At 34.1% G+C, this 16,189-nt stretch overlaps 1 protein-coding gene across 3 annotated transcripts in view; it reads right to left on the minus strand.

The window, feature by feature from the left end:
* The window catches only part of LMLN (leishmanolysin like peptidase), a 50,257-nt gene that overhangs the window by 19,312 nt on the left and 14,756 nt on the right, over positions 1-16,189 (minus strand). Inside the window, exons 7-13 of one of the 3 annotated variants that reach the window (XM_070788947.1) lie at positions 14,805-14,826; positions 13,744-13,800; positions 10,361-10,455; positions 6,496-6,613; positions 4,905-5,012; positions 1,735-1,811; positions 297-407 (exon numbers count right to left, since the gene is read on the minus strand). In XM_070788947.1, the coding sequence (XP_070645048.1) occupies positions 297-407; positions 1,735-1,811; positions 4,905-5,012; positions 6,496-6,613; positions 10,361-10,455; positions 13,744-13,800; positions 14,805-14,826 (588 nt within the window). Of the gene's footprint in view, positions 1-296; positions 408-1,734; positions 1,812-4,904; positions 5,013-6,495; positions 6,614-10,360; positions 10,456-13,743; positions 13,850-14,804; positions 14,827-16,189 lie in introns of all 3 variants that reach the window. The other 2 variants (XM_070788945.1, XM_070788952.1) reach the window with 2 other exon arrangements.

A 16,189-nucleotide genomic window follows, 5' to 3' on the forward strand; every position in this document is an offset into this window, starting at 1 on the left:
TGCTCCACAATAAGAGAAGCCATTACAATGAGAAGTCCATGCACTGGATCCGAAGAGTAGCCCCTGCCTGCCGTAACTAGAGAGTAGCCCCTGCTTGCTGCAACTAGAGAAAGCCCTAGTGCAGCAACAAAACACCAACATAGCCAAAATTTTTTTTAAAAAAGGAACCATGGATGGTTTCTACACATTTTGAAATTAAACGGTTCACACCACATTTTGAAAACAGGGACACTGGATACAGAACAAAATCAGAAGTAAACTGTTAGCAAAGACAATAAGAGGAAATGCATCCTTACTTTTGTCTCTGCTGATCAATCCAGAATTTACAGCTCCTCCTGACAAAGTCACAGCCCATTCCTCGGCCCCAGTCTAATTTCTCAGCCATGCTGTAATTAGCTTTATACCAGCTGTGGAAATAACCCAAACAAAGCACTTTATATTACTGTCACTTAAAAAACAACTCCAGCGTATCAATTATAAATCTTAACAATGAGCAAACTAGGACCTCAAAAAGGCTTTTAGTGACCATCCCCACAGATGAACATTTACAACCAAAGTCCCAGCTGCACAGGATCACTGCAGCAGGGACTTGGAACCTTTAGTCTTGAGGGAAACATGAATACTTGAGGGTGCTTTTATATTTGAAAAACACTAAACCACATCATGTTTCCATTGTAACTTTCAAAGATGATATAAGTCACAGAGGAGAAAATGTTTAAGGTGTGGGACAAGGAGTATAAAAGGCAATGAAACAGAGAGAATGAGAGAAAAACTGGAATTCTGTTGCATCAGAAAATGGAAGAAATGTTTTAAAATTAACCAGTGCCATGATTTCCCTAGTGATTCATACACTCCAAGATGCTTCTGCATCCTACCTGTATGTTAAAGAAACCAGCATTATTTACAGAAGGGCTAGAAAAATAGAGCAGCAGGACCCCTTCTGTTGGTCATTGCTTATTAAGGGATAAATGGGAAAGAGTGATAATAGCGCTAAAAGGAATCCAGCATTTTTTTTCTTTTCAAAAATATGAATTGCCCTACTTGGTCCACTGAAAACTGTAAGAAACAAGGACAACCCAGTAGAAATTAACGGAGTCCCTAGATTGCGATTTCCAAAAGCTATTCTTGATCAAAAGGAGCATTCCTGTGCTCCTTGGAAGATTGGCTGATGCCAGATCTAGAATACAGAGCATGGGCAAATCAGTCTGGTACATCTTGCCATACTAAAGAGCAAGGAAGCTATCAAAACTGAGACTCATCAAAATAAACCCAAGAGCCCACAAAGAAAAAGATTCCCATTGGACTCATTTTAAAACAGTATTCTGTTGCTTTATAAGAAAGTTCTACTGCCTTAAAAACCAGGAATCTCTACATAAATCAATTTCACTTGTAATTAAAAATACTGTTTATATAAGCTTTTCCTTCATATCATCATGCCCTCTATTTATTAAAAAAAAATCTATTTATTTATGAGGGATTTAGTTTTACTCTATTACATACCTCAGGGTCTCAAACATTTACTGAATGAATGAATGGAGCTGATATAGGTAATGGATAGCTAACTGAAAAAAATTTTTACAACAGGTATATTTAAAAAAAAAACAAACACAGGTATATTTATCTTCAGTGTAAAATATATTTGCTTAAGTTAATATTCTTTTCATCTTAATAGTAATCTTAATATTCATTTCATTTTAATAAACAATTCATGTAAAATTCTCACAGCTGTCTTACCCAGTGTCCTCCATTAACGCCAGAGTGATTCGAGAGAGGACTCGGTTCTGGGTATGAGAACCAGTCATTGCTTCATTCTGAAAATCACCAACAGATTTTAATTAGAAGACTGGATTCCTTGCAATTCCCAATAATTTCCGTGATTGCTTTGATGTACAGGCAAAACGTTGAAGGTGTGAGAGACTGACAAAATGTTGATTTAAAATAGTAAAATATACAAGCTTTCTTTAAGATGACAGACTGAAGCTTAAAGCAAAATCTACTCTCTCCCTCAAATATCTATATTGTGTACAATTTCCCTGTAATGACAGATAACTAGCATTTAGAACTCTGTGATGAAAATGAAGATAAATATATGGAAACAGAAATATATTAAAAAAAAAAAGAAATATTATAAAAACATTACACTATTAAGGCAAAGTAATATTGGTGTTTGAGACAGATGCCCAGATAATGGAGAGGAGAATGGAATACTTGCTTGAATTACAATTGAAAATGCTTTTATAACCAACTTTTTATACTCTGTGATCAGAAAAATATATACTAATATGAAAAACAAGTATCACAAAATCATAGGGTCAAAGGAGTTGCCTGAGGGATACAAAATATCATCAAGGTCTACTGTCTACCCAATGTCTTAATTAATATATAATAAAATTCCTACCAGGAGGTCACCTAATGGTAAGGACTTCACTGTCACTTGGAGAAGGCAATGGCACCCCACTCCAGTACTCTTGCCTGGAAAATTCCATGGATGGGGAGCCTGGTAGGCTGCAGTCCATGGGGTCGCTAAGAGTTGGACATCACTGTCACTTATGAAAGTACATTGTATTTTGGGATGCTGATTCTTCTTCTTTTTTGGGTAGGGGGTGTGCTGCATGGCTTGAGGTATCTTAGTTCTCAGATCAGGAACTGAACCCATGTTCTTGGCAGCAAAAGCATGGAGTCCTAACTACTGGACTTCCAGGGAATTCCCATATTTTGTTAATCTTTATGTTGAACGTTGGATTGCCATTTCAAGTACTTTAATTTCATCTTTTTAAAACACAGCTCAAGAACACAAAGTTGATTTCAGAGGAAAGGCAGCAGTTAATGAAACTAGTAAAATTACTACTTTCAAGTCTTCTGTTGAAAAGTAAGTAAATTTTCATTTCTGGCCCATCTGTAGCTTTCTAAAGAGAATCACTTGAGAAAGACCGCTTAAGGAATATAAAGAAACTGAAATTCCCACGTGAGATAAAAGTGTACATGTCTTCCGTAAGTTTCTATCACTGTTACTTCACGGTCACCCAGATAACGTCAGTACAAGCACTAATTTCATTCTTTTCATAATTTTGCTAACTAGGATCATGATGTATGTAAACTGCAACCGTTTACTCATTTAAACAGACCTCTAAAAAATGTATATTTGTCATTCAGTCGCTAAGTTGTGTCTGACTCCTTGCAACTCCATGGACTACAGCATGTCAAGCTTCCCTGTCCCTTCACTATCTCCTGGAGTTTGCTCAAACTTCCTTTGATCCAGAAATTCCATTCTTCTTTCTACATAAACAGATCTGATCTTGCATTAACTTTCTAGTTCTGTTCCCCTGAAAACCTAATAAGGTGGAATGTCAACTGTGTTACTAGGCAACATGACTTAAGATATGCTTCTGGACTTGGGATTATTGTAGATGAACATGAATACCTGTTGGTTAGCCACAGTTTGGGACTTCTCTGTGTGCAGTGAGTCTTACGGGTATGTCCCTTACAGGTATCTGGAAGTTAAGTCTATGAAACTGTTAAAAAAAACAATGCCGATCCTTATTTGTAACATGGTACTTCTAAACCAGGCTGGTTCTTGTACACCTGTTACGGTCTTGTGCTTATTGTGTTTGAGCCAGAGAGAGAGGGGAAGAGGCATGGATGATAGCCTAGATTACTGTGCAGAGCACAAGAGAAATGCCTGACTGCCATGCTGGCATACTGTACTTTCTCTCTTGTATCCTTCTAGTATTTTTTGAATGTGACCTGTTTAGGGTTCACAGGTTTGACTGACTGTTTTTTGAACCTAAGAACACACTGGAATGCCACTCCTGTAGGGCACTGAAGATATAAATAAATCACTCATTATAACATTTTTAAGATAAAACATTTAAAACATAATTATTCACTGACATAGGATTATTGTCACATTCATATAACACTATGGTGGTTTAGTCACTAAGTCATGTCCGACTCTTGTGACCCCAGGGACTGTAGCCCTCCAGGCTCCTCTGTCCATGGGATTCTTCAGGCAAGAATACTGGAGTGGGTTGCCGTTTCCTTCTCCACATATAACACTATGTAGCTATTTAAAAATAAATAGATCCAAGTATAAAGTATATTCTACTAATGGATGTACTTCTGTAATGTGAATGAGCTCATATGAGACTAGCAAATAAGGGAATCACATCAGTATAAGATGGACTCATGTTGGTTCATAATGATTTCTCCTGGATTTTAATGTTTTATGCAGTGGAGCAACAGCAGCTAAATGAATCACTTTGCTGTATATCTGAAACTAACACAGCACTGTTAGTCAACTCTGTTCCAATATAAGATAAAAATTAAAAAACAAACAAAAAACCAAAATACACTAAGACACCTGAACACAGCAACAGAGGAATGCTGTGCTGTGCATGAAGTTCCATGCTCTTCCAATTGGCTCAGTAGGGCCAGAGGCTCTTAGAAGTACTTGTTGCACAGTTTTTGTACACTTTACTCTTTTTACATTTTACTCTTGTCCCCATTATTTAGCTTTATAGTCTCCCATCTATCCCCCATTGCTTTTTGCTGTTGTTTAAGGTAAAAGAAATACTCAAGTAAATAAATATAGAAGCTTATTTATTGGAAATACAATGTGTTTTTAGACTGAGCTAGTACTTTTATTATGACTTATTGCTTTTGTTAATGACTTGGTATTTGTGTTTCCCACAAACTGTTATTTTTTATTTTGAAGAAAGAGATTGCTTAGGAAAGCATACACTGTATTACAGCAGAAGCATCTGTAATTCCTTGGAAAGTATATGGTTAAATGGAAAAAGCTGCATAAATGCATGAACCTATTTAAAAAAAAAAAACTACGTTAGTGTATCTGTCTATTTTTTTAAAGAAAAAATATGTCTAGTAACATTTTCAAATAAACTGACCTCTAATAACCGCTTTTCCCAATGGTTGAGCTCAGTGCCCATACCACCTTGATTTTCAAGTTCCATTCCCTCAAGAATTGGACAGTTAAAGTGTTTTCGTGCTTCATCCTAAGAATCAGAAAATAAATAAATAAATAAACCCACAAAAGTACAACATAATGGCAAATTCCTTATCACACTGGATAAGATAAAGTAGCCACTAAGGAATTACTTTGATTAAAAGACAGAATGTCTTTTAAAAATATAGCTTTTAATATAATTAAATATTTTGACACCGTCGCACTTTTCTTTGCTATTGAACTACTATTCTCTTATTATTTTTTCCTCCATTTGAAGATTTTGGCTTTAAGTCATATATTTAAAAAGTTAAAGACTGGTATGATTGCCACTTGTAACTTTTGTGTCAACAATGATTTTAACATAGGTATAAACTGCTCATATTATGGACATAGTCTTTGTTGAGAAAAATAAGTTGTTCATTAGAAAACAATTTTGTTCTTTTGGTTTCATCTGTACATCACAGTTAAGAGTATGAAGTACAGGGATGTGCGGTATTCCGAGAGCAGCACAAAAGTTCAGAGGTCAGAAAGAGCTGTATGTAGTTAAGAGAGCAGGTAGGGAGAACAGGTTTCTGTCATTAAATAAGCGAGTGAGATGATTAATTTTATGTATCAACCAAGCTGGGGCAAAGTGCCCACATATTTGATCTAATATTATTCTGAATGTTTCTGTGAAGGTGTTTTTAGACGAGATTAACATTTCAATTAGTGGACTTTAAGTAAAGCTGATCACTTTCTGTAACATAAATGGGCCAGTCAGTTGAAGGTCTTCATAGAACAAAGACTGACTTCACCTCTGAGCAAGAAGGAATTTTGCCAGTCTTTGGATTCAAACTGCAACTCTTCCCTATTTCTTCAGCTTGCCAGCCTACCTCATCAGATTTTAGACTCTCTAATAAACCTCCATAACTACATCAGCCACTCCTTAAAATAAATCTCTTCATCTCTTTCTCTCTCAACAAACACATCCTGTTGCTTCTGTTCCTCTGGAGACCCTCCTGAATAAAACTGATTCCAAATGAAATGACCAGCAATTATGCAAACAGTACAAGTGATTCTAAGGGGTATCACAACGGAGCACTGGTGTAACAACTTAAAGCAGTGGGTAGAATGGAGCCGTTAAGTCATTGCTAAATTTTTCTTCCTCAGATATCTCTTGGCCTGCAGCTTTACTGTACTGCCTTTATGTTTCCTACTAAGTTAAGTCGCTCACTCAGTCGTGTCCGACTCTTTGTGACCCGGTGGACTGTAGCCCACCATTTTCTTTTCTCATGGGATTCTCCAGGCAAGAATACTGGAGTGGGTTGCCATTTCCTTCTCCAGGGGATCTTCCCGCCCCAGGGATCAAACCCAGGTCTCTCGCATTGCCAGCAGACCCTTTAACCTCTGAGCCACCAGGGAAGCCCCTGTTTCCTACTACAAGCTTTGAAATTTAATCATTAGTTCTTAAACAATAATGATTAGTAAAGAAAGGACCATAACGAATGAGAAGAGCAGATGGCTCATGAGACATGAAGCTCAGTAATACTCACGACAACACGAGGTGTTACTAGAAGATTAACAGTGTGAGGAACTCTCTTATTATCACGAATGTCCCATAATCTCTCCACTTTTCGAACTACTTTATCACTCCATTGATATAATCCAAGACTGCAATTAAAGAATAAAAATACAGTCCTTCTTGCAAATTTGTCACTTTAAATGTAGAAGTGTTTATGAATATCAATATGAAATTAAAATATCTGACCTTGTATCTGACACCAAGTACAAGCAAAGGCTTGATAGCATTTTTTAATTTAATCTTTTCAGTAACTTTAAGAGATTATCATCACTACTTTGCAGATAGAGAGACAGAAGCTTAGAGAGATGAAGTAACCTGCTCAAATTCAAATAGCTAATACTGGGCTAAGATGACAGTGAATTATTTCCTCTTAATAAATTTACTGCATAAAACAAAAGCATGTCTAGAGAGAGATCTAAGTACTGTATATAACAAGACTTAACAGAAGGTGACATTTTAACTTAATTTTGCTATTGTTGTTTAGTTACTAAATTGTATCTGAATCTTTGCAACCCCATGGACTGTAGCCTCTGTCATGAGAGGATAAGTTCCTCTGTCCATGAGATTTCCCAGGCAAGAATACTACAGTGGGTTGCTATTTCCTTCTCTAGAGGATTTTCCCAACCCAGGCATTGAACCTGTGTCTCCTGCATTGCAAGCAGATTCTTTACTGCTGAGCCACTGGGGAAGCCCTTTAACTTAGTGAGAAAGTATAATTTACTTAACAATTGTGTTGTAAAGAAAATTATATTTTTTATAATTGGTTACCCAACAAGAAAAAATTAAATCCCTATTTTAGGGATAAAATCCCTATTTTACTCCATATACAGAAATAAATTCCAGACAAATGTCAGTAAAAATGGCAGAATAAGGACTACTGAACTTCATGAAAGCAATGAGCAAAGTATCAAAATTAGCCAAATGAATTTTTTTCAGAACTCTGGAAATTAACCAAAGGCTTACAGCAATCCAGAAAGAACTTATTTAAGAAAAATGGATGAGTTTCAGTAAAAACAGCAAGCTTTGTGGCGGTTTCCCATGCCCTCTCTCCAGCTCTATAGCAGCCTTGAAAACCAACAACCCACAGTCATGGTGAAAACCAGCAACCTGGCAGCCAGAGGGAGCGGAACAGGGTTAACTGGCAGAATGTATTAAAAGAAAAAAAAGTTTCAACTATGCCTACAAGATACACAGTTCACACTCAAGGATACAAATAGGTTGAATATAAAAGGATTAAAAACATGTATCATGCAAATAGTACTCAAAAAAAGAGCTGGAACATTTATACTAATGTCAGACAAAATTGTTACTAGAGACATTTTATAATGAATAAAGGGTCAGTCCACCAAGAAGACATAATAAACATGTATATACCTTACAAAAGAACCCCAAAATACATGAAGCAAAAATAAATTCTAAATGGATTAAAACTATGAACATAAAAATTCAAATAATAAATTTACCAGAAAAAAATTTAGAATATTTTTGTAATCTTTTAGAGCAGAAGAAACTTTCTTAAGCAAGAAAATAGGTAAATTTAATAATATAAAATTTAAAAACTTTTCTGCAAGGCAAAAATATGATAAAAAAAATAAGTAAATGGGAGAAAACAATCTCATCTTGGAAAATCTATCTTGCACAAATAAAAGTACTACCACAAAAGTGTTATATTTATTATAGAAAACTATAATGGTCATCAATTTTCACTTTTGCCTATAACCCGCACTGTTATTTTCTGGCTTTTTCCTAGATTACTTCTACCACTGACCCTATGAATCTCTCATTCTCAACAATAAAACAGAATATAAAGAAATTAGTTTTCCCACCATTATTTTATGAAGATTTTATATATTATTCAAAGAATTATATGGTAAATACTGTATACACAATAACCATTACTTATTAATCCTTTGTTTTATTTGCTGTATATCTGTTCGTCTACTCATGCCTTAGAAAGATTATTCTTAATTCCTTTTCTTTTTCCACAGCAAGGCAATGTTTAAATATAAATAGTGAACAAAGCCAAAAAGAAAAGAAACAGTGTTTACTGTATTAATAATCCCAATATTCTCTTCACCATTCACATTTCAAGATTAATGGTTTCTCCAAATAAAAAGGTGAGGGCCAAATCCAACTCTTTCTATGTCTACCATCTGAATTTCTTATTACTCTGTTATCTCCATTTATACTGTAAGATTTTCTGCTTTTAAGGAATATCCAAAATGTAAGAAAGCACTGCAATTATCAGCTTAATAATGGTTCTTATGTATGGGTATCTCTCTACATAGATGGTCCCACTCTCACTATTTATGTGTTTCCCATAAAGACCACAATTCTTAGGAAAGACCAGACTTCTTCCATCAGTTCAGTTCAGTCGCTCAGTCGTGTCTGACTCTTTGTGACCCCCATGAACTGCAGCACGCCAGGCCTCCCTGTCCATCACCAACTCCTGGAGTTCACTCAAACTCACGTCCATCGAGTCGGTGATGCCATCCAGCCATCCAAACAAATACAATCTAGGAAGTAAAACATCTATTTCTACATTATAATTTTGTTTCTAACAATTTTGTTGTTTAACATGTAATCTAAAAAAGTACTATGATGAGTAAAGTATTATCTGTTTTTAATAATTATGCACTTCCAGCTACCTAGAAGTGAGAAGAGAAGGAGATGAGAGAGGATGAGATGGCTGGATGGCATCACTGACTCAATGGACACTGAGTTTGAGCAAACTTAGGAAGACAGTGAAGGACAGAAAAGCCTGGTGTGCTTTTCAGTTTATGGGGTCACAAAGCAGACACAACTGAGCAACTGAACAATAAGCTACCTAAATGGAGATCTTCATATGAGAATTAATTTTTTATTCTATATCTGTTTACCACTCACTACTCTCATTATGGAATAGTGTCAGTACCCTGAGGTTTCTTTATGTGCCTTCTCAATCTATTCAACTTGCACAGCATTTAATAGCCTACAGCTTCAAGTAAAATTACTCATTTGTCTTTTATCATGGACTGTTTTTAAACTCCATACAACTAGACTATGACTTCTTTTGTTCAACCCTATAACTACTATATTCGTTCACGTTATTACATGTAGCAATAATGTGTTCTTTTCAGTGCCTTGTAGTTTTTGATTATAGGAATAAATTACAATTTATTTACCCATTCTTCTATTGATAGACCTTTGGGTGGTTTCCATTTTTTGTTTATTAATAACAAAACTGCCATTAACATTCATGTATATGTCTTTTTGTGGACATGTGCTCTTAAATTAGATATATAAATCCATGTAAATGGTTATAGTTCTGTGACTGATAGTCTATATAAAATTCTTAATCATTTTTTTTTTTTAGTATTTCTTAGTATTATTTCTTTTAGGCCCTGAACTTCTAGATCACTGCTAACATGAGAAATAAAATATAGTTTTAAAAAACTGTAAAATACAGTTTACAGTTAACATGTAAACAATATGATGTATAGACAATAATTATTAATAAACCAAAATATAACCAACCCATACTCTCCCATGGCCTGACTCTCCTGTAAAGTAATACAAGCTACTACAGAGTGGTGGAAAAGAGCTCTGCCTGGCAAGAAGAGTCTTCACTCTTTGGGTAAGTCACTTAAGTTCTCTCCATCTCAGTTGTTTCATCTGTGAAATGAAAAGGTAAAGCTAAATAACCTCATATCCTATCTTGTTATAATAATATAGGATATACAATCTTAGGCTAGCCATAAAGCCACTATTATTTGTAGAAATTAACATATAAGAATTCTCAGGTTCTAGTCTTAGCATCCTCCTAAAAGAGAATAAGAATAAAAAAACCCAAATACCTATAGTTAAAAGGTGGGAGACCATCTGCAAATCTTGAAGTTAAAGGATTTCCATCTTTATCATGGTAGAATGCAAACAGCCCAGCAGAGAAACCCTGTAAGAAAAAGTTCAAAATGTCTTACAGTGAAAAATATCAAATCTGACTATATATTATTACAACATGCCACTATCAAAAGAGAACACTGATAGAACCACATAAAAGCATCATGGGAATACTTCTGTAGGAACTTGATATACTGGAGTAGGACTGAAATTATTTCACATTATGAATTTTAAATTCCAATTACTTGAGGTAATTCTAAGTGAAAAAATTAAAAGCAATAGAAAAGACATTCTTTGGTTGGTATAGACAACACATTTATTTGTTTAAAGATGTGTTTATCACAGATGGTCTTCTTTACATGAACTTACTAATAAACTCTACACCTGCAACCAGGGAATGCTACTATTGAGAATAATTAACAATACAGTTCAGAGCAGGCAAGTGTACTCGTAAGAATACTCATAAAAATTCAAAGACTTTGATCCCAAAGTCCATACTTAATATATATCTATACCTAAAAAATGACTGTAAATGTATGCATATTTAGGGGGATGTATACTCTGGAAAAAACACTGGAAACATATATAGAAGTGTTAGCTGTAGTTATTTTGGTGGTAACATGTAAAATCATCTGTATTTCTAAAGATTTTCTTTACAATGTGAATTTGTCTATAATCACATTTTTAGACAATATTTTTAAGAAGTCTTCAATTTTAATAAGATAATAGATACTTTATATAAATGTATTCAAAGTCCCATTTGCTATTCTCCCCCCTCCCAAATAAAATGAGGAAATGGACAAAAAAAGAAAAGACAATTACTGAGATTGGACATCTATTTCATGAGTAAGATTTCTTTTCTTACTTTCTTTCTTAACCTAAATGACTAAAAAAAAAAGCACTTTTGTAACTACTAATTTAAGTATGTTTTAACATTGAAAATATGCTATAGTTTATATTTAAATAACTAAGAATCACAAATGATCATGTAATCAATTTATTTGGCAAATTTCTTTGCTTATATAACTGTGGTCTCTGTATCATTCAAGGCTTGCCAAAATAATTAATGGAATCCATAGTATTCTTTTATTCCTACATTTCTTCTTTTTTACTCTCTGAAGATGCAAAGGATATTTAATGGAGTCAGCTAAGAAAATCTAAATAGTTTTTAATATACAATTCATTGAGGTAATATAAAGCTTAAAATAGTATGATGTGCCTCATCCTTTAGAATATTCTAAATCCACATTTTTTTCTTCCCTATCAAGTTCAAAATTTTTCTAAGCACACACATTTCAGAAGGCATATCTAGTATTGAAAGTACCAGGAATGACTATATTTGATAGTTAGAGCATATATAACTTAATAGAGAATAAGTGTATTTGTTAAACATTTAATTCTTACCATCCTCCAGATGGTTTTTGAGACAAACTAATATTCTTAATTTCTTAGGTTTTTGCAATTTTTAAAATACAAATATACAAAAAAGTTTAAAAATCTAAAAGAAATTTATGTTTACTCTTTAAGAGGATTTAAGATGTAAGTTTTGCTACGTTTTCTTTAGACTTTTTTTTAAAGAAACAAAAACACTGCAGAATATTGTTGAAGGCCCATTACCTTAACCCTTTCTCCTCTCTCTTTTCCCAGAGGTAATTACTACCTTAAAGTCAATGTACATATTATGACAATATAGTTAGTTGATTTCCTGTCAATATAAATAACTTTCCTGTCAATATAAATAAATATCAGTCAAATTTAGAATCATTTCCATCATAATTAGACATTAGCAAAATTACTGAATTTTTTTTTTGCAGTTTCTATTTACACCATTTGAGTGATGCTGAGTTGTGCTTCATTTATTTCATCTTGTTCCTGAAATAAATTTTCACTATTTTTATTAAAAAAAAAAAGTCAATGTACATAGTAACTCTCATGCATGCTTTTACATTCAATGGTGTCTGACTCTGAGACTCCCTAACTGCCAAAATAAATCTCAATATATTCTTATATACCTCTTGACCAACTGGACCTTTTCTTTTGTGACCTGCCTGTTTATAATCCAATTTACATCATGTCTGGGACTTCTGCATTCATGTTTACTTATACATTAGATTTAAAACCTGCTGTTTTTTTTTTTTTTCTGGTTCTCTCAGCATCAAGTATCTACAGTTTTTGGAGCTTAAAGCTGAAAATGTTTTTTAAAATGATGTTTGTCTTTCATCACGATAGCAGGTTCGACTTACTTTTTTAGTAAAAGGAAAACATGATTCGTTTTAGAATCTCCTTACTTGAAAAACATAAGTGCTATCTGTATACACTAGAGTTTCACTGTATTATTCAGGTATTTGCTGATTTAAACAAATCATACATGATAGCTCATGAAAAAAGACTAATAAATAATAGCCACTAATTTTATTATATCTTACTATGTAGAGCATGGTGCTAAACCATTTATATGCTTTATCTTATTTAACCTTCAAGAAAAAAAATCCACTCTAATATGTACTACTATCTTCATTTTATAGATGAAACGGAGACTTATAAAGGCTAAATAATTTCTAATAGACCCCTAAGATTTTTAGCAGTAAAGCTAAGGAAATTCACACCTACATCTGTGTGATCTATTCTCTCTCTTAATCACTGCATTTTACTCCCATCTATTATATTTTCTAAACACATGAAAGACATCAAGAAGATATTTCCTAGGTCTCAGGCAACTTCATATAATTCCCCAGACATCGTGTAAAAGTTTAGTACTTTGGACTGATTGGAGAAAAGCAAAGAGAAGTTCTGAATCAGTTAGTATATATAAAATTTAGAAAGCCTAAATAGATCAAGAAGACTTTTAGAAATGAGATCTCTAAAAGAGAGAAGACAGATCTATAACCTGTTATCACTTTTTTTTCCTTAAAGATTTATTACTTTATTTGGCTGAACTGGGTCTTGGTTGAGGCATGTGGAGATCTAGTTCTCTGACAAGGAATTGAACCCATGCCCTCTGCATTGGGAGCGCAGAGTTTAAGCCACTGGACCACTATGGAAGTCCCTAGGTATCACTTTTAATTACTAAGTATTTTCTTAAGAAGCTTAATCATTTTTTCAAAACTCCAATTTACCCAATGGATTTACTTTAATTATTTTAAGTAGTATAACTTAACCTAGCCACTATCCTAATCACTAAAAATTCTGTCGGCTATTGGCAGAGGTCTAATCAACTAGGTTCTATTGAACACAATCTAAAAAGCCACATAATCTTAAATGTTAATATATAATTAAAATGAGACTATAATCAAAAACTCAAGGCATGAAGGAAAGAATAATAGTTAACAGCAAAATTTACCAGCGCATGAATAATCTCATGTTTCACTGTGGACAGCATCCCAACAAACTCCTGAGGCTGGGTAGAGATCATATTTGGACACAGGTTAGCATATCCTGCTATTGGCCTGTTAAAACAGACATTGAATTTTTAATTATATTCCAGAACAGTGTGTACTATGATATCTATTAACCTATATTTTTCTACAAAAACTGATTAAGGTCAGAAAAAATCTTTGTTAAATATCAAACGTCATTTTATAACATAATATCTAACTTTAACTATATTTTATTTCTAAGACTTATACCTGTTTTTCCCTATGATACAGCTAATCAACACTTGTTCCCATGAAAGGATAGAGTCAGTTAATTATACTTCAGTGTGAATTTGTAAAATAGGTCAATATGTACCAAAAAAGGGAATGAACTGGAAAACTGAAAATTCTAACACTATTTTTACTCACAAAACTCATTTCTGACTTCAGCATTTCACTTTATGTACAGGCACAGGGACAGACAAGTAGGTAGAGAAGGAAAACAGTTATATAATAAGACAGACAATAAGCAAATCATTCAGATTGCTACAAGTTACAGAACCCTCTTATTTCCATTTCACTATCCTCCTCCTTCTGTCCCAACAATGCCTTCACTAACATAGATTTTTTTATCTTCCTATCATCATCTTTCATACAGTATTTTATACCTTCTAGAATCTACAGAATTCTATATCTCTTTATGAGCCTGGAACTTAAGAATCCAAGAGCTGACTGGGACCTAGAGTAATTCAATTTCACCATGCATCTAACTGTCTTTCAAAAACTGTGCCAAACAGCAATATAAAGAACCCCAAGGTTTTTTCTCCCAACACTACCTTAACATTTTACCACAGAAATATCACAAATCTCCCCAAATACTGATAGCCTATTTACAAAGTAACAGGCTTTTGTAGGTAAAAAAAAAAAAAGCCTTATGTAGATAAAAAAGAAAAAAAAAACAAAAACAAAAACAAACATACAATGCACTTTTTTCATACTTGAAAACAACAGATTTACACTTAGAAAATTATGACTATAAGTTACTCACCGAAATGTTGCCATGGTGACCTCTAAAATATAAAATAAATGTCTCTGTCAGGCTCAAACCCTCAGGGACTTCTTAAGCATTTAGAATAAAACAGCCCTGTGTTCTTCTCCCTACAGTGCATCTCCTGAAGCTCTCATCCTCAACACAACAGCTTTTTCCTAACATAAGCTCTTATCCAGCTCTTTATGTGGCTGATACTGATAACTGTCAGCTTATATCTCAAGTTTCACTTCTTCAAAGAGGGCTTCTTTGTCCAGCTCATCTACATTATGTTTGCCTCCTTTTGTTCTCTTTTATCTCGCAGCACCCTTTTTCTACAAAGTATTTATCATATTTGAAGTCACATGTCTCTTTCTAACTGTATTTAACTAGTACCTGACTCCCGCTGTAATCTGTAAATTCCACGAGGCAGGTACATGTGCCTGTTTTGTTCACCTAGTCTGCTGGCAACGTATTAAGCACTCAAATATTTATGGAATGAATTAATGCAATATAGCAGTTTTGAAGGAAAGTGCCGCTTCTATCATAAAAGATTCAAAAACACCAACTTAAGATATTGCTCTTTCTTTTAATGTCAACATTCTTCTAAGAAACCAGAATCTTCCCCAGGTATGAGAAGACAACATGAGTAGCTTCAGATTCACTGACACAAGGAACATTTATTCCTTCAGCTAGTCATTCCTACCTAAAGTGAGCCAATGTTCAAGTGCCTTAAGGAAACATAACCGCAGGGCTTTCAGCTAGTCATTCCTACCTAAAGTGAGCCAATGTTCAAGTGCCTTAAGGAAACATAACCGCAGGGCTTTGAAAGTGAAACAAATCTCTGGGCTATGGGATTCTCATCTATGTGATAACTCCTATGCTGGATTCTCTCCCTAAAAGACAATTAAATACTTTCAGTACTTTCAGTATTATCAGGTGCTAAAAAGAGAAGAACTAATCTAGACCCATCTCAACATGGGATTTTATATCCCTCTCCCTACTTCCACAGGGAACCCATTCTGTTCCTAATACATGAAGTTTACTTTTGTGTTTTTAAAGTTCACTTTAACATGTCTTTTGTTTACGAAAAGTAATAAAAGCTCACTGGAAAGAGTTATATATCCAAATTATAGAAATGTATGAAGAATTAAGTGAAAATTCCTTATTTTACAACCTACCACCACTAAAGTCCACTATCACAAGTAACTGCTATTAACAAAAGGGATGTTTTATTTTTAGAGTGACCTTCAATCCCAGTTTGCCCAGAACTGAGGGATTTCCTAGGTTATGGGGCTTTTAGGTCTAACACAAGGGTATTCCTGAAAAAATTAGCATAGCTGGTAATCCTAATTATTTTCGACTTTTACCTTAGCACGTTCAAATCCATAAGCAGCTTTTTAAAG

This window comes from Bos indicus, chromosome 1, assembly GCF_029378745.1.
Source record: "Bos indicus isolate NIAB-ARS_2022 breed Sahiwal x Tharparkar chromosome 1, NIAB-ARS_B.indTharparkar_mat_pri_1.0, whole genome shotgun sequence".
In the NCBI taxonomy this organism is placed as follows: Eukaryota; Metazoa; Chordata; class Mammalia; order Artiodactyla; family Bovidae; genus Bos; species Bos indicus.